Source organism: Synchiropus splendidus, chromosome 6 (genome assembly GCF_027744825.2).
Source record: "Synchiropus splendidus isolate RoL2022-P1 chromosome 6, RoL_Sspl_1.0, whole genome shotgun sequence".
Classification (NCBI taxonomy): Eukaryota; Metazoa; Chordata; class Actinopteri; order Syngnathiformes; family Callionymidae; genus Synchiropus; species Synchiropus splendidus.
This window is the reverse complement of record NC_071339.1, coordinates 23542098-23568668: the sequence shown is the minus strand read 5'-3', so window position 1 is coordinate 23568668 and position 26571 is coordinate 23542098. Positions and strand designations below refer to the sequence as shown.

The 26571-nt window shown below is 41.3% G+C and overlaps 1 protein-coding gene across 1 annotated transcript in view; it reads left to right on the top strand.

The window, feature by feature from the left end:
- Positions 1-25985, top strand: part of LOC128760993 (R-spondin-4-like) — a 37799-nt gene extending 11814 nt beyond the window's left edge. The window contains exons 2-5 of the mRNA XM_053868811.1: positions 156-344; positions 2578-2715; positions 5653-5850; positions 25684-25985. Coding sequence (XP_053724786.1) covers positions 156-344; positions 2578-2715; positions 5653-5850; positions 25684-25844 — 686 coding nt within the window. The 3' untranslated portion in view covers positions 25845-25985. The remainder of the gene's footprint in view (positions 1-155; positions 345-2577; positions 2716-5652; positions 5851-25683) is intronic.
- Positions 25986-26571: the final 586 nt, after the last annotated feature.

Genomic DNA, 26571 nt, shown 5'->3' with positions numbered 1-26571 from the left:
TTTATGTCTTCCTGCAAAGCGTACCTGCTGCTCTGCGTTTGAAGCTCAGTTGTGGACTTCAAAATGAGGACCAGAGATTCTTCGGCCATTTCTTACTCGTGTTTGTCTGCTTTTGTTTAATGCCTAATCCAGACGCTGTTCTTCTGTCTCCACAGCTCACAGGGACGTTTCTGAGGATTGCCGAAGTTGTCTGGAGTGCTCGCATGACAACGGCTGCGTTCGATGCCCCGATCGTCTTTTCCTGTTCCTGCAGCGTGATGGGATGTCCCACCACGGAATATGTCTTCACGCGTGTCCTACAGGACACTACGGACAGCGAGGGAAGGACATCAACCGCTGCATGAGTAAGAGTTCACCTGGTTAGAAACATTTCAGTTTAGCTCAACGAATAAACCTCCACCACTGACTTGAGCTGCCATTAATTCACTCTTGCTGAAGGAATACTGAGCAAAAGCAGAAAGAGAAATCCTGGTTCCTGAGCTCACATTTGGAACAACTTAAAGTTGTCCATTCCAGCAAGTGTCGACAACACATTGATCCAGAATCTTCATCATAACACAAATTCTGAACCAGAGAAACAACCACACATATTCAAATTTCTACTGGTGACATATTGCTATAAAATTCCACAACAGTGACGCAAAATTATGAAAGCCAATTCATATTAGTGCATTCATCATCTTTACTATTCCTGCTGAAACAAGTGTAATTTCCCCACTGTGGAATAATAATGAAATAAAGGATATCTCGACTGCTGTAGTTATTTCTTAGAAGCTATGTTGCAGTGTGTTGAGTGACTGATGGACTGGACTTCAAATTTTAGGGCTTTCTTACTTTGTGTCACAGTGGAACAGTGGTCAGTGCATATTCTCAAGGAACATTAGGTGGCTGGTTTCCTTCCAGCATAAGTCCGCTAAATCTAATGCATTTTACCATGAGCCAGTTTGAAATATCACACTTAATAACAGGGCCACGTACAATTCCAAAATTACGTAATAAAACATATCAACACTCACATGAAAGAGACCACTAAAGCAACATGTATGACAGCTTGTTGTTGCGGAAGCGCAGGAGGGGTCGCAGAGACTTTATTTTTTCTTAAGAATTTGATAATGTGAAAAAGGGATAAAGGGCTGCTGCTTGAGCACCACCAGGCATCAATATGTGCACGTCTCTGCTCTTCAAAGTATCTCTACAGAATCTTCATCATTCATCTTCAGAATTTCACCCATAAAACAAACCTGTCTTCGTCCATTACTGACTTGTGACCAACACTCTCAACTTCCCAGTGCTTCTTATAACGTAAACAGAAAAGCTGAGTCACAGAGCTAAATCAAAATACAATTCTTGGCTAAACCCGTGAATCAGTGGTGCATGACACCCTGAGGTACCCAGTCAAGTGCCTTTCGAACAATAGCATCCAAGTTATAAGGAAAGGGGTCACAAGTGTTCTAGCGTTAAATACATTCAAAACCTTCTCTGAATGATAGAGGAGCAGTTAGAATAAATGAAATATTCGAAAGAAATAGTCAACATCTTTTGCTTATCCTTTTTTTTCTCCTGAACGTGCTCCCCGTCTGTCATGTCTGACATGCTTGTAATTTGCGTGACGATATGACGTGCACAAGTAAGCGGTGGAGCTAGCTCGATATATCGTCCAGCCATGTGTCAGGAAACACTGGAACCCCTTTTTTTTTTCAGCAAGCTATGTCCATGCACTTCTCCATGCAGTTTTCCATGCAGCAAAACACTGAATACCGCTTCGATCTACAGTAACTGATGGCTGAACAGCTAATGAATATATATATCTTAAAATCTGTGTATTTGCAGTCATGACTAAAGAAGCATCACTGAATCACTACATTAACTTCTTCATGGTATTTTCAACAACATACTGTCTCAATTCATGATGACATTAATGATGAAGTCACGATTGCCATTCTTGGAACGTTCTTTTTAGACATTTATGTTCAGGTGAAGCCACAGTAAATGAGCTAGCCTAGTGCTCACATGTTAGCATGCCTTCTGCACACCTCCTGCCTTCAGTCTGCGACCCACTTACATTTCTCACATTTTCAGCTTTATTTAATTCGTTCCATTGGGTTTGTAAGGTTAGCTGAGTGGAAAGACTTGCTGAGCTGGTCAGTGTGAATACAAAGATTGTTACTCCCCGTTGCGGTGTGGTTTTGGAGTTTGTTGTGTTCACTGATTTATTATTGCGTGTAACACTGCAGGACCGAGTCAGTGTTTTTCTAATTAAAATATTTTGTTCTTGGAAAAAAGTTGCGTTGGAACCGTTTGAAATAAGGTTATTGGTGTTTTCTTCAAATTTTTCTTCTCTCTTGGCAAAATTCCTTCGTATGGATTTTGAGTAATCCAGCTATCTGATAAATAAAATCCAGAAAAAGAAAGTAAGTACTTTGATTGAGACCATAAAAGTGTCCATGTCCATCAGGCTCAGGTCTGTCAGCTCGAACTGAATACCTGACTTCTCTCTCTGACGTCGTGATTCTTCATGGTGCTTTTGGTTTCCTGACCGGTGTTTCTTATTTCACGTCTGGTTCACTGTATCTCCAGAGTGCCGCTCCATGTTCTGTGAGCAGTGCTTCAGTCGGGACTTCTGCACCAAGTGTAAACCCGGATTCCAGCTCTACAAAGGAAAATGCCTGCTCCACTGCCCGGGCGGGACATTCACCCACCAGAGTGACTGTTTCGGTAAGATTGATTGAGAAAGTTATTTAAGTAATGGGTTCACAGAATTCCCCCACTGAGGACCACCAACATCAAAGCAAACCCAACCTTGCATAACCACCCACATCCATCATAACCCTGTGTTTTTATAACGCATTAAATCCAATTATAGGTCTTAAAATCAAACTTGAGCGTGTGACAAACAAAGAAAAGAACAAGCTAGAAATCACAGCAACATCACCAGTGCTGGAAAACCACACACACAAACTCAGACAATGAAGCTGGGTGAGTCAACGAGACGCAGGTGGAGGACCTGATGGAAGCCACAGGAGCACGCTGATTATCCAACAGGAGACAGGTGACCACACGAAACAGATGGACAGGACCAAAGAACACGAGCAGGAAACTTTGATATTCAGCAGAAGTACTGTATGACTGCCTGCCCGAAGATAAAAACCAGAACCCAAATTAAAAGCCACATTCAAGATCTCAGTAGACCACAATAATAGTTATTGTCTGTTTTCCAAAAGACCAATAAAAGTATAGTAAAAGCTTAAACCACTTCATCTTTTCCAAATAGCTTAACGACAATAGCTGACTATTTTCTTGCATCAAGTCTTCCGGCGGCTCCAGGCAACAGTTTTAGCTCATAAACAGAGACATCTACTTGAAATAAGAAGGCTGTGTGATTCATACCAATGAATGGATCAAAAAAGTAGAAATCTACAGTTTCATACATAAAGCAAGTTACCTTTATCTCCTTGAGTTTTTAACTAGGAAAATGTTTGTGCCTCACCGGGATGCATCAGCTGAACACCAAATGAATCTGCAGTACTGCAAAATCCCATCTGCTTGTTTCACTAGTGTTTATGTTGAGACCACGTAACCTGAGACAGAGTCGAGACAGAGACCTAGGCAAAGAGCGACACAGGCTTTGAGGGCCAGAGACCGAGTTGAGACCAAGACCAATGAGAGGCAGTGGGACCATGCCAAGACCGAGACCAAACTGAATACAGATGCAGAAATCTATTTGTATATATGTGTATGTGTATATATGTATATATATATGTTTGTATATAGACACAGCCACATGTATGTCTCGCAACAAAATGGACAGTGGTCATTTATTCAAAATAAATAAACAATAGAAATGCTAATTCTTTTTGGTCTTGGTCCTGACTCCCGTCTCGTCTGGGGCCCTTAAAGTCTTGGTGTGGGTCTCTCTATGCTCTGATCGTGGTCTCGTGTTGGTGAACACCAGTAGTCTCACATTCGACAGTGAAACGCTGCAGTGAGAATCAGAGACGGACCGACTCCACCAAGAAAACCACATCTGCAAAAAGTAGAGAACCTGAGGTCACCAAACCAAAGACCCTCTACACCGTGGTGCACTAAAATTCATGATGAGAACCAGGGACAAAGTCCAGCCTCCTATCTGTAATCCATAAAGACAAATGAAGTTTCATCATATTTGCTGATATCGTCAGTTGTTGCTTTCATTTTCCCGATGATTCAGTTTTCTGTTCCAAACTTCACTCTGCATCCATCTTCATGCATCTTCCCAGTGACGTCATCCCCAGCGTCGACCCTCCGCACCGCATGTAGCAGACGTTTCCCATTAAAAGCCTTTTCGTAATGTGTCTTCATATCTCGTTATGTTTCATCCATCCCCCGGTGTAAGTGAGATATATCGGTGAGCGATCTCATCGCTGCTTCAGAACTCCAGGTCTGCCGTCCACCTGCAACATCTGGAGCTACTGTTGCCTCTTGGCACGCTGACCACATCTGCTTTTCATGGTCATGCTGAGGTTGTCTGACTGCTGGTACACGCACCTCAAGCAACTCTGCAGAGTGTTCACTGGAAATATATTTGTTTCGTACCCCAAATCTGACAGAGATAATGCGGATTGCCCAGAAATGTTCGGTTTTCCATTCTGGATGTGGAAGCAGTCCCGAACGCTGATTTCTGAGGGTGACATCAGCGACGAAAGGGAAATGCCCTGTTTATTAAAACCTCAGCTGGAATCTATCTAACCTCATAACTGTTTGTTTGCCCGAAGTAAACATTAGTCTTTACAAACTTTTACAAGTTCGTGGTTAGGGTTTACAGTTTAGCACCAGGGACTTTATCTTGCTGCAGACGCTCTGAAGCCATTTATCCATCGGCGCTCATAGTTATCATATTTGACTTCATGTCGTCCGACATCTTGATCCCCAGAAGTCAAATAAGTAAAGTGCTTTCACCTAAAAATGCCTTGAGTGTTTTTCTTCTCTTCGTCCTTGAAAGGCTTATATTAGGATTCTCTAAGTGTTTCCACCATAAAATGTCAGATGGTTCAAACTATAGAGCCTCGGTTTGCAGACTTCTTTTATGTGATCTTGATGTTGGCTAATCCCAGATCCCTTTATTTGTCCAAATGGACCCAGATATTGTCCTGTTTCTTGCTTCTTCACTTGACAACTGTATTTAATACAACTTGTACATGTGAACCTGGATATTACATCAGCACTTCACCAACGATGTGACTGTCTAATTTAGGAAATGTTTTTGTTTAGAATTATTTCACCGGTCCGCTTATAGGAGTAGAGAACCACCCTGGCCTGGAAACCTCTGAGATAACTCAATTGTTACTGGCTAAGGAAACCAGATGAGTCACTGCTAAAACTGTTCCATGTTGCAGAGAGCAGACTTTATAATAAAACTATACTATAAGACTATAATAAAAAATGTTAACCATAGATAAATGAGACAGATGAGCGAATGAGACTAATGTGATGATGTTTATAATAGAGGCTCCACTATGAAAAGAGTTCTGTTCTTAAGAATTTCATCAGTTTATTGATATGTTTAATTCAGATCTCCAACTGACTCATACGTTTTTATTCTGTGGATCCCCTCTAGCGCAGGAGACCAATTCCCAACAATTTAAGTGAGTAATGAAATGCTTTCTCATTTTTCAGAAAACTGTCTCCTGGCTCCACTGGGCGAGTGGAGCGAATGGAGCACCTGTCAGCGTGACAGCCTCACTTGTGGGTTCAGGTGGGGGAAGCAAACCAGAACCAGGGGCCCTGGCCACTCCGTCAGGAGACTGGAAGGGTCTTACTGCCCGTCCCAAAGCGAGACACAGCGATGCAGGATGAAGAAAAAATGTCCTTCAGGTGAGAGCACAACGTTCTGCGCTGGATTTCTGTTGTGTTCGTGAGACATTTGGTTCTGATTCCTCCCTTGTTTAACCAAAGAATATCATGTATAAATAATACAATTAGAACCGCATGTTTGTCTAGTCGCCTCATTGCAAGAAGGTCCCCGGTTCCAGTCCAATTTAGGGGTCACATACAGAGAGCAATCTGTGAGTCTAAACTCTGTTCAGGGCTTCTGCTGACCCTCACCCCGAAAACTCTGACAGAAAGATAGATTGTGTAGCTCTCTGATTCACAGACAATAATGTAAGAACTGATAAGGTGTGAGCATTACCACAATCAAAGTGAGTCAAAGTTTTAAAAACATCAGCACTGTAAATGTGAAGCGTCGTCAGATTAGTTTAGCTGGCATCATGACCTCTTTAGTGGCACAAAACTAGGGTACGTTTTTTTCCTTTCTGCAATTCTTCTTCACTCTCCTAGGCCACGCCTCCACAGCTTTGATGAGTTCACTTTACACTTAGCTCTCTACAATAAGGTCGCAGCTTCAGCTCGTTCCAACATGTTTCAGTTGGCCTACACTGAAAATGGCTTGTGACCTACAAAGAGGGAACATTCATCCACAAAACAAAGAACAGAAGTGAAGTTGAGAAGTTCATTGCTGTTGCTGTCATTCACGACTCACCAAGCTCAGTGCATTGAGCGCCTCTGAAGGACGAGATGGATCCAGAGGTAGTGGCGTCTAAATCTTCGTTTTGCCTTTAATACATTTCTACAGTAGCTTTAGGACTACAAGACTGCCTCCATATTATATACATATTATATTACGTATTATATATGCGAGACAGGGTGAAGGTGACGAATGTGTTGCTAAGTCAGATGGTTTAACATTAGAACAGGTAATGTACCAACCATTTTACTGGGTTCTCAAGTTGCATTAAAAAAGTCAATCCTATTGGGTGGCCTCTGTAACGTTGAGTGGAGATTCAAAGTGGTGGATTGAAGAGGTAGATTTGCAGCTTGTTATCTACTACTGACTATGAGTTTTGTCAGATCCTTTAGCTTGGTGAGTCTGATATTGCCAGCAACTGCAATAAGTTTCTCTTTCATTTAGCTTTTTCTTGTGTAAAATCTGGATTCAGATTGGTTTACGTGTTACGAGACTGAAGTTTGTTTTTTTTTATTTGTGAATATGATGTCGCCTGAGACATGTTGCCAGAAATCAACAGACGCTGCAAACTTGTTGCTCCTAACTTGAAGCATTCTCCGTTGCCATATTGTAGCAACAGTTTATCACAAGCAATAGCACTTCTCCATTTAGTACATACTCACTTAACATGTAAAGCCGTCGCTTTAAACTCACACAGTACATCGCATTTGTTGAGGGCGTACCTTGTCTGTTGCACTGCATCTCAATGTCAAACCCTGTCAACAGTCTGTGCAACTCAGGTGCACTTTTAAGGCCAGCTTACATTTTTCTTTTTAAAATCAACTACCCTACGTGTTGTAATTTATTGAGCGAAAATTATTGCAGTTATTTTGGATAGAAAATGTCAAGTTTTGCAAATGCAAAATACTGTAGAATTATAATAGAATTAAAAATAGAATTCCTAAATTCTAAAGCCAAACCAAACCAAAGCACTAGCTTGAAATTAAATTTACTTGTTGTTACTCAACGTTTCCAAAGTGTTGCTCCCTCCCTGCCAATGAAGTTTGGCGCCTCAAGTGATACGCCCAATTTAAACCAAAGAACATCCTTCTGGAAGCATCCGAAGCTCTGACCTGTTTCTGTACATCTACAGAAAGAAAGTTTGTTTTAGTTTGAAAAGGGGAACAGAAACAGAAGGGTGTCGACCTATCACACTGCTGAATAAGGCATTTTCTCTCTTTGCGTTGGCTTCTTCACCAGGCGATACCATCTAAAAACATCACACCTCCTCATCTCCACCCACAGAATAGTAAACCCCTCTGCTGATGGGCGCCTTCTCATTTATGAGCTGGCAGAGACACGAGTAATCGGCTAATGCTGGTCATGTGTTCTGCGTTTGAGTTCACCTGAAAGCACAAGTCATCAGGCACAGAACAATATTGTGAGAGCTTGCTGTTACAGGCTGTCAGTGGTGATTAAAATTGTAAGTCTGAGAAGAGCAGCAGGGTTTTTGAGAGGACGATCCAGGACACTGTCTGGCACTTAACTGACATTGAAGATGAGCAGAGATTCCACAGTGGTTTCTGTCCCACAACTAATTGTTCCACTTCCTGGTGAACAGCAAGACAGAGGAGCTTCTTCAACAGACTGCAGGAGGGCTTTTGTTCTGCATTTCAAACTGCTACAGATGTGGTTTTACATGTCCTTTTCCAACCTATGTAAACTCACTCACCATGTCATATTCTATCACAGTCTAGACTGAAATCTTTCCCCATCTGTAAGGGTGCAGTTGGAAGAGGATAGCAACCAACTGAAGGACCACAAAATCTGTCACATTTGGATCATGATGAGCAATAATAATGTGTCTGATATGTCAACACATGTCAAAAGACTTTCATGACATTTACATTTAGGTCTTTGCTAATAACACCATTGTCACTAGTTAGCATGTTAGTTTGCATTTCCTCAAAAATACAGAGTAGCAAACAAACAGGAGATTGTTTTTGTGCTTTTCATTACCTTAAAAGTACTTTACAACAATATATGCTTAGAATAAATAAATCCTTTTATTTTAGAATTTTGACACTCTTATTAAGTGTCAGTCATGTTTGGTCAAGTATCAGTGGAAATGTCTGCTCAGGTGGATTCCTCAAAAAAAAAAAAAAAAAAAAACTCTTGCTTTAGCATGAACAAAATGAATGTTACCAGATGGACTTTGTTTGTGACAAAGTGCGCCGTCCCTAGGGATCATGATGACATTAAATATGATGACAGTACCTGATAAAGATCTGCAGTCTGGCTCTAGTTGTGCACGCCGAGTTTTTGTCTGTGACAATTTTCCTTAAAGAATTTTAATCACAAACCATGAAAAACTTGGGTTTTCTTTTGTTCTTCTTTTGTTCTGACTTTTTGTTGTTGCTGTTAGGATATTCAAATTATTGTATCATTTTAATTATGATTTCATCATCAAATAAGCTCTACCTTTCACATTCAGTCATTTTGTTATTATGATAATTATTATTGTGATTATTATTTGTAGTAGAAGGCTGCATTTTTAATAATGTTTTTAATATTATTTTAAAATGAAATAGCAGAGCAGGAAATGAACTAGTGAATTTCTGGCCCAGGAATAATGTGTTAAGGACCACAGGGTGGTTTAGCTTAAAACTCCCTCATACAGGCAAATCATTTTGTTTTTACTCCTTTGTTCACTAAATCCATTGGCTTTAAAGTGAAGCTGTCTAGCATTGTGTGTTTCTCTGGTTGGGTGAGTCGATGGTGAACTCACTGGCAGGAACATCAATTGGGACAGATATTCAAGATAATCTAATTCAGATTTAAGTTGTTTCCACCTAAAACGTCAACAGTAATTTCTTCGCTCGTCCATTAGGGCGGTGTTTTAGGAGACCGTGCATGCCTGTGTGTTTCCCACAATGAAAGTAATCTGAAGTAATTTTCATTATCATAGTCAGATCATATGTCCAGTGGGCATTAGCAAGAGGAAGAAATGTGATCTGGGCGCACAGTCTGTGATGCTAATAGGGCACATGTGGGATCAAAAATTCTGATGTGGTGTCTCCCATTGAATCCTCCTTTGGAGTCTATCAGATGCTGATAGTTTAATTCCCGCACTTGTGTATTCCTATTGTTTTTTAATAATGAGAAAAGACGTGTGTCGTATCACACCAGTCGTTTTTGTCTGTAGCTTCAGTCCTTTGGGTTTGTTTTGTGCTCTAACGCCAAATGGGCCGAATCAAATACAGACGCTTGCAGTAAAAAGGGAAAAAAAAAAAAAAACTTTTTGCAACACATCTTCAGTTGAAATGTGCCAACATCATCTGCCTTGAAGGTTGTAAGTCAAATTAAGTGGTTGGTAAAAGTAAATTCCATAAATGCAGAGAATTTGAGGTGAAAAGTTCCAACATTGATCCCACCGTTTCAGTTGCAGACTGAAGTGCGTGCTTGTGTATACAATCAAGTTAAAGACTTGAGAGTGTGGCAATCTCAGAGATCTGCGTACGATGGAACACAAATTCACTCTGTGGTGACAAAAAAGTCACTCTGACGGTTCACACTTATTCCCTCCATCACTGATGCGTCACACATTCCAACCTCAGATCCAGCAGCTGCAGAACGCCTGCTGAGCGCTAATGAAAGAAATGTCAAACGCAATGTCCAATGTAAAACAGCTTCTATGAAAACAATGTTTGATTTGAACTTGTTCGAGCCCAGTAAGTGAATCAACCTTCTCCATCTACCACTGTCTCACTCAAGTTCCTCTTTAGTTGTCTTCTCCTATTTCAGATTAAGCATAAAATATTCGCCATCCTTCATGCAGCTTCACATAAGACAACACTTTTTTAGAAACTACGTGTGATTTGGTCACACTCATGCTACTTGTGTCATTGTGGTTTCCACCAACAAAAACGACTTCCCCCAGTCTGTCAAGTTGCAATTAAAAGGTCAGTCAGTCTGTTGGAGCCGGTGTTAATGCAGAGTCATAATGGTGGATTGAAGAGGCAGAATTGCAGCTAGTTATAGATTGAGGTACATGAAAAGCAAATAAACACATTGGACCCGGACAGCAGTCAACTAAGGGCCACTTTTAAGGCCAGCTTAACTGACATTGCAGTTATGTTGGATAGAAGAGTTAATCAAAACCATGTGTGCAAATGCAAAATACTGTGGAATTCCCAAATTCTAAACCATTGAATCCAAACGCCATCAAGAAAAAGAACCAGCTTGAAATCAAATGTACTTGTTTACCACTGAATATTGATAAACAAGTGGTTCTCTTATTTAGAAATTAGCATGTAACTATTTTTTAAAGTGTGGAAAAACATTGCCGAACAGAGCAAATATTTGGTCAGCCACGAAAATCCCCAGACATAAATAGAAAAGTTTGGGTGGATAAAACTTTTATGTAAATTCTGGAAAGACATGCAAAATAAATTTGTGGAATTTGTTGTCCTGTCTGACAACTGGCTTCACTCAGGCTGGCGCAGCAGGAATCAATGGACGTGAATATGAGACAGTGGAAAAGCTAACCCTTGCTAAAGTTAACGTCAATGTTGAGCTAGTCCAACATCAAGGGGGAAATTCAAGGAGAAATATACACCTGAATTGTGATATGATGATTGTATTTAAGAAGCTCAAGGGGAAATACATGGCTGGATGAGGGTTAGAAAAATTAGGAGCCTAACCTAGCTACATAGGGTAAGAGGCACCCTGGGCAGGAGACCAGACAAACAGCCACTGACTAACACATATAAAGCAGTTAGAGTCATAAATTAAGCAGAGGAAGCATACGATTAGCTCCACATAAAATAGACCCAGGTCTGCTTGAAACCAATGACCTTCTTGCAGTGAGGGTGCAGCACTAAATATTTTCATTTTGACACGAACAATTGCTCAAGAACATTTCGACATTTGCTGCGTATTAATTTTTTGGCTTCAAACGTGTGATGTAGATGATGATGACATTTCTTTGGCTGTGACCTGCCGAACCTCAATCCGATTTGGAGTTCAATTGAGTATTTCTCGGCTTCATTACTCATGAATATTCAGAGCGTTTGATGTAAATCTACTGTTGAGAACTACAGCTCGTGCTGGGAGAGCAGCCGATTCTTCTGTGATTCTCTGCCATCAGGAAGATTCCGCCGAGTAAAAAAGAAGAGCCGTTAGTTTTAGGGGTCGGTTTCTGGTCCCGTAGTTTCAAGTGGAAAGATAAAGTGTTAACTGATTGTAATTTATTCCTCTTACACACCCCTGAGACTTTGGAGAAAAAAAAAATAAATGAAGAGTTTGCTTTTGTCAGACACTTAGTCACAGGAATTACATTTGAAAGCTGAGCATGGCAGTCAATGAAGTCTGCATGATCAACTACATAGATAGGAGACCAGAACTGTTCTTGTTTCTCCAAAGTAAAACCGTTTTTATTAAATTGACTTGTACACTTTTGAGACAGGGAAACCTTTTGATTGGCATGGGAGGAGAAAGCCTAGTGATTGAGCCGGAGGATGGGAACGACGGAAAGAGTAAGGACAGGATGTTACGGGTGAAAAGGGAGAAGATCAAAAAGGAGAAGCTGGTTATTCTAATAGATGTGAAGAAGGAGCGTGATTTTTATTACAGTAAAGTAAAAAGAAGAGAAGAGAAGAGTAAAATAACAAAGAGGTTATAAACCAAAACAGCAGACGAAATGAGTAAATTTAAAATATTAGGAAGGACAACGTTAACTTTGAAGATTTTCCATCACAGATTGCCGGGTGATCTGACCCCTTCCACCTACACCTCTGGTCACCCTGCATCAATATTTGGGTCTCTAAATTTCTGCATAGCAGCCATGTGCCATATCTTCAACCATGGATGTTATTTTCCCTTTGTGAACAGCTTAATGCTGTTCCGTATTGTTTGTGCATTTGTGTCTGCCGATGACAAATATAAATGTAATGGAGGATATTTGCATGGCCTGTGACATCAGCAGAAAAACTTATATTTGCATGTATTATGGGGTCCAACTGACTTGCAACACCACCAGTACCAGTCACTCCAGCCCTCTTCATGTTATTCACCACATTAACCTCATTGGTTGTCGCCTTTTCTTTTTTTTTTTTCTGGTATGCTTCTACATCCACATCCTGTCTCTCCTCTCTATGTGGCCAAACCATTGGCCTCCTTAACTTTGTCTCCAAACTTCTCCACGAGTTCCTTCCGATGTGCTTTATCGTGTCCTCTCAGGTCACAAAACCTCCACTACGGACTCTCCTTTTTGTCTTTGTGTCTGAACTGCTGTCTCTAAACCACACATCTTGGCAGTGCTTACTACTGTCCAATGCATCTTTCTGTTCCCTCCTGCTGCCACTTTTCAGTCACAAACAGTGACTACAGTCTCCACCCATTCCATCATGCCTGCACTCCGCTTCTCACAAACAATCACACACACTTCTCTCGACTGACTTTCATTCCTCTTCTCTCTACAGTATCTGTGTGTAGTACTAGTGTAGTGTAGTTGAAGCAGACTGAGTCAAGACCTTTTAATAACAAACAACAGAAGAGAAAATCTAAAGAATGAATACAGAGTGATACATAAATGGAGACGCATTCAAAATCAATGATCAGTAAGGTGATTAAAAAGTGCTGTTTCCCGTCAAACCTCTTCCGTAACATCACCCACTGTCGGAGTCATGAGTTCAGTGTCGTATCATGGATACAATGAGGCTTATCACTATTCCAGGTCACGTTGCTATTCCGTGTTTGGCACTTTACGGTGTAAAGTACATAATGTCGATGCCAAGTCTTTTCTCCACGAGCACACCAACGCTGGCCTCAAACTCCAGCCATCATGACCGCGACACACTGGATGACAACGACTGACACACCCAACCGTTCAGATGTTTGAGTTTGGTACCAGAACACGTGTTTGTCGTTACTGCAAGAGCTTATTAAATTGTATTTATGGTGGTGATAATCTCTGCTATCCAGACTGGGCTGAAAAACTGAACATATTTGGGACATAATGGATTTCTCCCAATTAAGAAATGAAAGAGACTGCATCTCTGGTGTTTTGTGATCCGATACATGCAGAATATGGTTCTGACTCCAGTCCAAGCAACGTCATCTGTCTTGTGTCTGTGTTACTACTGTGGTGGGACTGTCCTGCCAAACTCCCACTCCTTGTCATTATTAGACTTTTCTGCTCGCCGTTTATTGTTTTCTGAACATGTAAAGTGGAAACGAATGGTTGATGAAAGACCTTAGAGATGAGGTTGGGCTCTTTTCAGCTTGTTCCAGTCCGGACCATCTGTCCATAAACCCTGAGCATGATAAAGTAACCAGGAGGCACCTTTATAGGACTCATGAACCAACCCTGCCATTCACTCTGAACAAATCTAGAAATCTTGTTTGTGAATCGCAGACGAGAGATTTTGTTGGCGCAGCAGGTCATGGTGAGTTCAGCTTGTCGCAGTGGGGAGCCGATGATGTTACCATTTAGTGAGTATCATTAATATCACTCAGGATCGTGTTCTCTCTGATTTGTTTGCTGTGTTGACAGCGTAATTTCAGACAAGATATGATCATAATCGCAATGATAAGTAGTTGAGTGTTTATTTGTGGCAGAGTTATGAAGATTAAGTACAAAAAAGAGATTGGTTGGTGCAGTTTTTCCTGAGATTGTTGTCCTTCACTGACATTAGACACGTCATTCTTTCATTCATTTTCAACCTCTTGTTACCTTATGGGGAAGAGGAGAGAACAGGAGGCCAGCCTGTTACATCATCATCAAACTATCATCACGCATCTGGAGAGACTCATGACTTATTTAAAGGAAATGAAACCAATCCTGAACCTGAGTGTCTTGTATTTAAAATACATGAAACTAGTTTTTATATGAGTAAAAACGCATTTGGACCCAAAACTGGAGGAGCACAGACATAGAGGCACACAGCTCCATGTAAACACCCAGCTAATGCTATGTTTAAATGTAGCTTTGGAGTTCTCTATGAACCTCTGCATGTTTCTGGACAATGAGAGGAAAGTGCCCAGAGTAAAACCACACGCGCACGGGGAAAGCATATGAAACCCACCCAGAAAGGAGCCACTCCACACGACTGAGGAACTCACGAGTACTCAATGGGTTCAGTTTTCTGACACCATCATCTGACACCAATATGGAATTTCTTTCTTATGTGGTTTCACACTTCTATATTTTTAACGGCTGAGCTTGAGTTTTACGAGTGCTCCAGCATAAACCTTCTCCCAATGATTCGGCCGTGTGGCGCTTAGTTGATTAGTTTCTTAGATTTCTCCCACGGCTGACACAACTGAGAGATTATTTTTTGGGTGACATTAACAAGCAACACTTTCTGGAGCGGGTCCATTGCGGGTGAATGGAGACCACGTGTGAATTACACTGTTTTTTGCTGGATTTTTTTTTTGTCTTTTGAGACAGAGGAGTGCGTGATGATATCCAGATCCATTTTTTAGGGGACGTAGGCTCAGTTTCTGATCTGGAAAAGTCAGGACAACCACAGCTTGCAGATCATTTGAATACAAACGCACAAACAAAATACATCCTGAGGCTTCGCAGTTAATGGTTGTGTTGTCAGTGTCAGACTCCCATGTCGGTGGTGCTGAAGCTGGCCCAACTTTCGCTTTGATATCTGCTATTAGCCTCGCGCTCCAGACGAAGCAAATAAACAGTATATTCACATATATTCAGACTGGAATATTCATGAGCAATTTACTTTTCACTAACTACAATGGATGGATTAATTTGTGTCTCATGTGACACAGCACTAACTCTGTTCAAAAGACGGTCTGGAGGAGGTTTCCAGGACGACGGATGCTTGAGCATCCAACCTAGGATAAGCAAGAATAATTGCTGGGTGGATTAATATATATTATTATGGTTATACACCTCAAATTTCTATTCCATTTTTCACCATAGTCAGTTTAATGAAATCTGATTGGGTGCTGCTTACTGGAAATGGGGTTCAAATTTATATGGACAACAAAATAATTGATTGGTTCTTCTCTTTAAACACAGTCTGCTTTCTCTGCCGTTACTTGACCATCAGGTCAGTGTGAAGTTAAAAACAGGGGGCTCCATATTAAGCACCGCACAAGAAAATCCACTTCTTATTAAAACTGTGTAAGAAGACAACTTTCATCCAAGAGGGGGAAACTGACTTCTGAGCTGAGACCAGGGAGTTGGCCAGCGTTTCATTTTGCTGTTCTGTGTCAATTCTTTTGGCTTCAGTTTCATTCCCTATCTGTTACATTTGAATGGCTTTGTCTTTTAATAGGCTTATCTTATCTTGAACCAACATCAGCGGTCCAGTTGGTCTTCACGGCAAGTTGTGTGAGAAACAAACCACAGTTCGGGGTTGCTTTTGTTGGAAGCAGCTGTAAATCAAGCACCACATTAACATTAAAGTAATTGTTCATTATGAAGTCCAGAACCAAATAATTGCTTTTCAGTCCGACAGAAGCAGGCCAAATCAAACCTTGTGTTTGTGGTTAAGTTTTCACTTGTGAAGATAACAAGTGAAACTTGAATGCAAATTAAATGTCCCATGATGCAACACAAAGCCACAACAAGATACCTGGAAGGTTGCCAGAGCAAGACAGGCTCCTTCACCAGACCACATTGGTAGTGGTAAACCAAACCCAAAAGTCATGAACCTCAATTCACAAGTTCGTAAGTTCCTACTCTTGCCTCTGGGTTGCTGAGAACATGTTACAACTGCCAAAATAACTTCTCTCTGTAGGGTCTCTGGACTCTTACCAAGGACTGCATTGGTCTAGGTTCATTTTATTCATTTATTTATCTATTTGTTTTCTTGAAGAGGTATTGCGCACCTTGTCATTTGGTGGACGACTACAAATGATAAGTTCTGCTTATGTTGGGCAAAATGGGACTATCATTTTCCCTATTGAGGAACTTTTGGAGTCTCTGAACTGTTAAACAGAACTAGATTCTGAGATTTCAGATATTTGAAATGTTGACAAACTAGAATGACACTGTGAGCACATGCTACCATCCTTTCAGGTAAGCACAGGTCAAACACAGCACGCTCCAAATTCATGGCTCTAACCGCCGCGCCACCGTGGTTGCTTTCTTGGCGGTATTCCACTCACATGTTTCTAGAAGTAGAAAGAACATCAACAGCACATTTTGCTCTGCTCCATGGTCATCAGAGGTAGAGATCTCTTTCTAGGCCTCCATTATTCACAGCCCCTCTAGTAGAGTGGTCCACTAACTCTCATCCACTCAAAGCACTGAACAGCAAAACACTATTTGCATTACACATTCATACATGCATTTCAATTCCAAGTCTACCTTTTTCACTTAGCCTAACAGAGATACTTAATATGTGTTCAAATATTATTTTCAAGTGGCTGTCAGGAAGCCCAGACAGGGCTTGTCCAGCAGCGAGGGGATCACTATGGACTTTACATTCTAATACAACACAGACAGCGAGGACTGAAGTACATTTACACAAGACTCATGTGTATTATGTTAACTCTCAGCCAATCCCTGCGCAGACATGGCCTCAGGGATCGATGCTCCAGACAACAGGTACTCATTAGGGAACAAGGCTCCGGCCGCACACTCTCCTCCCTCCACCCTGCTGGTGGTTCTGTGATTCACCATTGCGGGTGGAGACGTCTTTCTAGCCGTACTGAAGGAATTTTCCTGTGGTTACCTCCAAGTGTGACTGATTCAATTTGACTGGATTTCAGCTACATTCGAAGAGTACTTTATCGGATCATCGGGAATTGAGTTATGCCGTGAAGACCACCGTTGGTCTCTTTGTTTCGAAGTCAGCTCAAAATTCTGGTTCGAAGCACAACAACAAATCTGAGGCTGCCACAAGATTGTCGAGATTGATCTTCATCGGGTTTAGCGCTTCGACGTTGTGGGGCTTCAACTGCTGCAGGGCTGAGAGATTCCAAACACTAGTTGGGAAACAATACAGATCAACTGGACCACACAGGTCGGAATCTACTGCCTGTGCTCATCAGCAAATTTAAGGATTCTAGTTCCCAAACAGAGACAATTCCTGAACTCTGCATCAGTAAAACATAGTAGACATCCTTTCACACTTTTAACATATTGAGTGGTTGCCTGTCTATACACAGTGGTGGGGAAAAACAATTTCGGTACATTTTTTTTTCCATATATTCTACTGCGCTAATAGAAGAACTATTACATTTCTGGATCCGCACACATCAACACATCTGCATCAACACATGCAGGTCAGGTATTGGCAGCGGCGTCCTTTTCTGCACCCCCATTAGGGTTCACTGATCGCGGACAGACTCACAGGTAGCACTAACGCTACGTCCGGGCATCAGTTAGGGACCATCAACAAATTCTAAAATGGTCGAAAAATTAGTGAAATCTTCTATAAGGCAATGAAAAACAACCATTTTAGGAGAGAGAATTGTGAAAAGGTTTTTCATCACACAAGACAAAGGACTGACAGTTTGTATAATGATTTGGAGAATAGAATATGACTAAATGATCATTTATTCTCATGATTTGTAATATTTCCTCAATAGCATCTAGGAAATGTGTCCAGACTGGACCATAGTTAGTCAACTGTTAAGAGACATGAGATACAGCAGACAGACGACTCAATTTAACCCCTAAATAATGCTGGCAGAGCAGTCTGTCAGACACCAGAGGGTTCTACCAGAGACGTGAAACATTGCATTTCTCATCTCTACACTTGGTTAACTATCAAATTTAAACATAAACAAATGATGATGTTGATGAGACAAACTCCCACAAATAAGTTTCATCATAAAACAGTTTCAAGAGAGAAACACATAGAATAGAATGAAAATAGATTTATCGTGATGATTGTTGCCGAAATGACAACATTTATCACGATAACTTTTTTTTGTCCATATCGCCCATCCCTACTTTCTATGATCAAATTTCATGGGTGTCTGAACACATTTTTTCCACCAAACCTCCCACCCTGTGAGTGGTGCAATGGTCCAATCACATGCTCGTCTGATTTCAGAACTAGAGCATCATTTTCCCCTTCCATAAGAAAATCTGTTTTCGACTTCAGTACAGTTTATCCACAGAAACACTACATTTCCGCTCCGACAAACTTGATTGAGCTCAGCTGTTCAGGCCTCCACATTTACACAGTTGACCCGCTCAGCTACTGTCGACAGGAGATTGAAGAAGAAGCCAGAGAGAACCCACCCACTGTCCATCTCTGTCCCTCCACCGACAACTTGACACCTTTCAAATTGCATGTGGGTGGAACAGCAGCTGTGTTCAAACACCTCCTGATGTTTTTGGATCATCAATACGCACTCTCATGATTTAATTTACATGCAAAGACATTTTTGTCAATAAAGTGTCATAAATAAGGATATTAAGTCGGCCTCCGCCAAGTGAAGCAATTGTTTTCAATTGCCTTTGCTTGACGGATTGCAAGTCATGGTTGCAGGTCTGAGGTTATTCACACTAACTTCCCATGTTTGTTTGACCCGGTTGTCCCCGCCCATCCCGGGGGCCCTGTGCTCAACATGTGAAGAGCTGAAGGATTTACGGGAAATTGGCATGCAAATTATTAAATGGGCATGTGATTGATGCCCAAGCTCGGCACGGACGTGTGAACTCCTGGACGAGTCCTGACAATGTTAAAATCCGAATTATGATGTTGACCTGACGGTGCTTTCACAAGTGCCATTGACTCACCAGCAACCAGAAAACTGCCACTCACTTTATGCCCTGGCAAAGTGTGGCCCGGGGTCACATGAGGCCCTTAAACTGCATATTAACTGCCCTATTGAGGTCAGAGGGAACAACTCAATTACAATTTTTGAGTTTTTTTTAATGTAAAAACAATCATTCTGTCAATGTATGATACTTTCAATTTGAGCTTTATTTTCACAATTTTTGACACAAAATATTTTTCTTTCCAAAAGAAGTTACTCATGAGTTTAACTCTCCAAATATTCACCTCATATTTTGAAAATACACAAATACAAAAACAAGAGACTTAAAGGAATAAAATCTGATATTAATTTGATGTTTGATAGCTTTGATCATACAAACAAATCCCCAAAGTGTCGTAAGTGTGTTTTATGGAAATAGCTCAACAGCGCTCTGACAGTTTATTTTTTCTTAAAACAACATTGTGTAATCCAAGAGGTGTTTCTTGGCTGAAAATTAGAAAAATAAGTAATAGAAAGGTGTATCATATTTTCTGGCAGACTTTAGGACATGGACACTTTTATCCTTCTGGACTCAAGAGAGATGCAAAGTACTCTTCAGTAGGTCTTCTCATGGTTTTGTTACAAAAGAGGGATGGACGTTGGCCAGCCCCTGATGGATCTAAATGATTGTGAAGATGCATGGTACTTCAGCGCAGGCAAAAACGACAAGGAAAGCTGATATATTGAACCAGTTTTTTTGTGTGCCGGTGTAAACGATGTTGAATTCTCAAAGAGATGTGGCGTGATATAGAAGCGAAGAAGGCAACAGTTAGTGGTCAGGCCCATGTGGATCGGAGCATGTGTGCGATGCTTCATCTTGATTTATCGTTTGTCGCACCGATGTACAGCTCCCCAACCCCACCGTTTCTTTCAACCTCAACATGTGCTTCAGAGAAAACCACTTTGTTGTGCAAATGGTGAGTACAACCCTTTCAAGGATGATTCCAACATTTTTCAGAAAGCCTCTGTCACTCTCTGTCTTTGCCGAGTAAATCTCACCGCCCCTGTGAGGAGCAGCCATGTGTGAGTCAGATAGCTGTGATTTAAAAGTGATAGAACAAAAGAATATCTGAAGCGATCAAGTGTTTTGGGATCGGTGACCGATGTAGAAGAACAACATTAAGCCAAACAATCTTACAGTTCATAAGAAAAGTGATTCAAAGAAAGATTTATGAGCTGACATAGATGCCAGCTCTGATGTGTTTAGGTTTGTACTGAAACTCAATCTTTGAATCTCATTCAGCAAAATGAACTAATTTCAGCGTCTTGCTGCATCCAACAGCTGTGTTTGCAGACATGATGAGTAGCTGACTGTTACTGGAACACTTGAATTTCATTTATCATTCTTGAAAGTTGTATTGTCAAATCATGACGTTTATAATCGCAATAATATGACAAGCGTGTTGATTTAGAATGCGAACATGAACACAAACTTCCCAAGCAAACTTATGTGAACAAAACCAAAATAAGAAAACACACACTACCAACTTATTGAGAGATCACTTCGTAACCAGACATTTCTGGGCATACAGATTTAAAGCTTCACAGTTTGGTGAAGCCAGTGAGCAGTGGTGGCGCTCGTAGGTTAAAGGCTGACTGCCACAGCGGTGCTCTTAATTAAATACCAGACACGCTGTTTGAATATTTTGTGGAAAGCTGACTCGAGGTACAACTTCAGAGGCTTGAAATACCGAACTTAAGGGGCCCTAAAGAGGGCGGAAGGTAATGGTAATGACGGACAGAATAGATAATCAGAGGGATTAGTGGAGGAGATAAAAAAAGGCAGATGAGACAGAAGAAGATCTAAATTATCCATCTCTGCTGAGCGGCTCTCCTTACTAATACGTGGCAGATGACAGCGGGCCGTTATGGCACAGTCCCGCCGCCTGACTTCAGAGAGAAGAAAAGGGAGAACTTCTTTAAAGTAAACACAGAGGACTAAATCTCCTGGTCATCGTTTCTGGCATTTGACGTATAACATAAACAACCATCCTTCAGTACTGCATCAGTCCTCCAGCACGGAATCATCATGCAAACACCGGCAGATTCTCTTTAGACATGAAGATTCCATTGCAATGCCAAAAATTACAAACAAAAAAAATAATCTTATTGTGCTTATCTTTGATCACGAACTTTCCTTTGCTATACATTCTCTTCTACTGTAAAACATCTTGAAAATACTGCCCTGCTTTAGCCAGAAAAGACTTTCACTACATTATTGTTCTGAGCGTAACATTGTCAACATTGCGAGGGACCTGTATCCACTTTGAGGATTGGCTCTGCACTCGCAAATTCATGAGTAGAAGTTAGGTCCACAGTGAGGGCTAATCACCTCCACCTTGAGCCCTCTGGACATCAACTCCCCAGTCATCAGAGGATCAGACCTCCATTCTCTGCAGCAGTTTGCTTTTAAATATTTGGTCGCAACTAAACAGCGAAGGTTATTTCTGATGCCGTAGGCCTACATTTGATTTGGATTGAAGTCAAAAATTCAGGTTCTGATCAAGACTGAGTTTGGGACTATATGTGCAGGTATACATTCTGCTGGATATGCAACCTCCAGCATCAGAAACAAGAGAAGGAAGCTAAGAAGGGATATCATAAAGACAGAGCTTCTTGCAACACGCTGGATCAGCACGGAACAATATGGGATGGGTGGAGGACTTTGGGCAGCTGATGGCACCGAAGAGAAGCAGTGAGGGGTGGAGAGGAGGCCGGCGTCTCAACCGTTGCTTCCTTATCCATAGTTTCAAATAGAAACTGAATAGGTTGACAAGAGTGCAAGAAGGCAGTCTCACAAACAAGTACTGTACTGCTCAGTTTTGCACAGATCAAGTGTTTGTTGACTCCAGCCATTGACTTAACATGCTGCCTCTGAGGATCAAATACCCAAAGATGACAGAAGCTTTGTGTAAAGCAGTGATTCTTAACCATAGGGCCGGGACCCGCGGTTGGGCCGCAAGCTCCTCCTTGAGGGCCACTAAAAGTTTTTTTGTTTTACACCTTTGAGCAGCGAGGGTCGCAAGACCCTCAGTTTCAATACATGAGCCACATATGGTGGCAGTAGTGAGTCATTGAATTGACTTGACAGCTGCAAATATGTAAAAGTTTACAACTATGGAGAAGTTCTTGAAAAGAAAAATATGTGATGTTGTACCCCCCAACAGTAAAAACTCAAAGCAACTGTTGAAGCAGTTTTGAAAATTGTAATAATTAGAATATTTTATGGGTACTTTCATTTACACTTTAACTTCTTTGGAGTTTAAATAAAATATTATTTTTATTGTATGATATTTAGACATGGTTTTATGAAATGTATTCAGAATTGTCAATAGTTTGCATCAAGTGTATTTTTTTCTTTTTTTTAGTAAATTTGATGAACATGACTTGCACCTGGTTCTGCTGCTGGTTGGACTTTTCTCTGACAAATGTCTTTGCGTTGATCACCCGGTTTCATGTCATTTCAAGGTTTTGTTTATGTGTAAGATTAAATATGGCTGTTGATCACAAATGAAATCAAGTGTAATGAATCCGTTCTATAGAATGGGCCCTGGGCGCATTTGTTCTGGGAAAGGTGGGCCCCGAGATCAAAAAGGTTAAGCACCCCTGGTGTAAAGGACCTTTAAAAGCACATGTGGGAATGGCAAAGAGCATAAAAGCAGCCACAGACGTTCAGTTCGGTCAGTTTAGGAGAAATGTGCAACAAACAGAGGACCGACAATCATCTTGTTTGATATCCTACACGGATTTTGGTCAAAAGTTGGAGTGGAGCCCAGTCCAATACGAGAAAATCTTCCGTGTGTTTACGATTACTACTTAATGCTAGCCAGAGAGATGGGGCTACCTCGTGAACTCTGAAGACGGACAAGTGCAGAACATTGTAAACAGCTGGAATATGTGAGTCAAGAATCAAGAGTTTACAAATTCTTGCCATTGGTGTTAAAAAAATTTCACAAGATGCTTCCCCTCCCATTATTTATCCAAACCTGTTCCGGCAAACAACAGGGTCTGCCATAGAACCAGTCCACTGGCTGCAGTGGATGGATCGATTTCTCATCATTTATCTTTGTTCTTCAGAGAGATGATGGTCCTGCAGGACCTGGTCTACTTCTGAAAACAAGATTGATTATTCACAATCTTTGGAAAACCTTCCATTTTTAAACAGGCAACAGATTGGACAAAAAGAAAAGTTAGCCAGAAGCTGACGGGGATTAATGCAGTGCAGTTTGTAGCAAGAAGGAAAAACAAAACATCCGATTACCTGATTGAAAACCTGAACATTCCTCACACATCTTGAACATATGAGGCTTCCCAACAAGGTCACGTCCAGCTCAGCAGCAGGACAGCCACCACCTTTTAGTCTCGGCTCTTATACGACTGAGAAACTCGTGCCAGTATTGGACAGAAGGAGGACATCCTCTCACTGTTGTGATCACTTGGCTGTTAGGGAATGAGCCTGACAAAGTGACGACACTGATGTAACTCACTTGCATTCGCTCTCACTCAGAATAGTGACTGTCAATGTTGTATTTGTTGTATAAAGCATGACTCAACACGTTCATAAGTCTTCATGGCAGCAGTAACTTTCCCGGCCATTCTCTGAACGACAGAGCCCTCTTGTGGTCACATGAGACACATCCATGAGCATTCCATTAGTACATTTCCTCCCGAGGTCAGGTCAATCTACAACTACCTCTGTCCACATAGTCTTCCAGTTCTTCCGTTTGGTGCATGGAGAGCAGCAGGTGAACTTCCCTCCTCTCCCAGATGGCAGCATGTTTCATCAGACGCTTTAGGAGAAAATCAAAGCTCAGGGGTAAAAAAGCCGTTCCGCCAAGTCATTTTACGTGGCACTTAGCACTTACGTGGCTAAATAAAATAAAATTCAAAACTAAAGTGGATGTTAAGATGAGAATGTGGAAATATAAACAGAAATAAGAGCGTGTCCACTTTGATTTCCTCATCTTGGCTGAATATCACGGATCGGCATATCAGCCTTGTTGTTGGAAAAGTTGATAGTGAACAAGCTGAGACAGTTATATACACATATGTGCAATACTTTTAAATGAATATAAATGACTGTTTGGAATTAAGGGAAAGACACCCCACCAAGAAAACTCATTTCTACTGCTTACTCTTTATACTCAAGACACTGATAAACCTTTGATGCCATGTCTGCTGTCGAGACAGAACAACAAGAAGAATGACTTTGAGATCTGAAGATTTAAATTTTCTGGAGCAGTTAGTGAATGATTCACTGTTTGGCTTGAAACTGACTGAAACTGACTTGAAACTGAATATCAGGAGTTTGATATCCCCTCAGGAACTGCCAGTGGCTATAAAGAAACTATGGACGCTAATTAGAAATGTCAAGCAGAAATCATGTGTTCCTGACGAAACCCTCATTCTGTCTGCATTTAGGGGGTTTCCCTCTGATGTCCAACCGACCACTAAATCAACCTCAGCGCAACAATTTTCAGAATCGATGGCTCTCTTCAAGCCAAGCCAGCAATCCCAACTTTCATCTCTATCTCAGAACCATATTTTCGGAAATGGCACTTTAACAGCTGCAAACAAACCAAGGCGGAGGCGCCTACAGTCTAAAATATCCTAACGCATCATGAATTATCAAACTGAGATGGAATCCCTGGTGGTTTAACTGGGCGTTCGTGAGAGTTGATAGAGTGTGATGGATGGTACGGAACATGAAGCCCATTGGAGGCATCTTTTCTGGAAGCCTGGTCTTGATCAGTCAGAATGAAGATGGATCAATCATAATACAAGTTTAGAGCAGTTGGTGGGGTCACCCGAGTTCTTTGAGAACAGGCGAGCATTGTGTCTGTCTTCTACAAAGTACTGTAAAGCTGAAGCAAAGCAAGGTTTCCCGCAGTATTGGTTGAAGGGCCACAGTGTTGGATTTGTCCAGCTAAAACACCAAAGTTATCGAGGAAGTAAATTACCTGGATGAATGGCGATTAAAAGGAGTTTCCAAAACAGGCAGTGTAGTCACCCCATTTGTACATCTGGGTGGCCAGCAGAGCGCTTCGAGGCACAGAGAATCCCCTAGCAACAACCTCTTTATGATGATCCAATTTACGATGGTCTATTGACCAGGTTTCATTTCCTCACCAGCACAAAACAGAGCTCTAGTCCTCTTCTTCTCTTGACCATACATTAGGGTGCATACATGGCTTATTCTGAGATACCAGCCACAGAAAGAGGAAGCACCATTGGCTAATGCACTTTGATGCGAGTGTCTGATCACGATTCACTCTGACTCAAAAGATTATCCTGATTTTATGAACTCAAACCACTAAACTATTCCACATTTCGAGCAACAGCACCACACCGCGAACAACTATGTATTCTCTTCAATGTGGCTCCTCAATCTGCCCGCTGTTTTAGACTCTGGTCGAGCAAACATTTCTGACATCCACGTCTTCCTCCAGAGAGACGACGGACCAAAAAGCCGGGACTTGGGAGGAAACGAGAGAGAAAGCGACTGCGGATGCTCAACAGCACCACGGCCGGAAACTACACGAGCTGGACGACGACCCCTGCAGGAGGACAGGACGAATTGCTCGCAAGCGCCCCTGGATCCGAAGCTTGAACGAGGCTGCTCCACTGACAAGACTTAATATTGCCGTCACACTCGCCATCAAACAACAAAGACAACAATAAACACGCAGCCAATTAAAAGTAGTTTAACTGAGCGCTCATAAGTATCGTTGGTTTTGGTCTGCTCTTCAGTTGAGGAATCATTGGGTAATGGCATTATATATATATATATATATATATATATATATATATATATATATATATATATATATATATATATATATATATATATATATTCAACATGCCGGCGTGAGACACTTCATGACGGAGGAGTGTGTGTGAGTGGTTCTTTGGTGGTTGTCTCTGTCCTATGTAGCATGTCATCCCTGACCCCACATCATAAACAAGCAGCGGATAACAACAGAATGATTCCCGTGATCACCCTCTCTCTAGATCAATACATGTTCCAACTACGGACTTGTAATTTGCAATGCTGATTTGTTATTATTTATCACTCTCGAAGGTCCAAAACAGTGAGCGACATTCCACATTAAAGCTCTTATATTACACAATCACAGCTCATGTGTACAGTTGTAAAATGTTAAATGATGGTATCAAAAGTTGGAGTACGCATGGACATGCCAGTCTGACAGCACATCATCTGTCCATAGAAGGACACTTGAATATGTCAGAGTCACATAAGAATGCTTTAGCCGTTTCCGTTTCTCTGTACTGGACAATACTTGGAACTTCATGTGCACAGCCTCTGACCACACGCA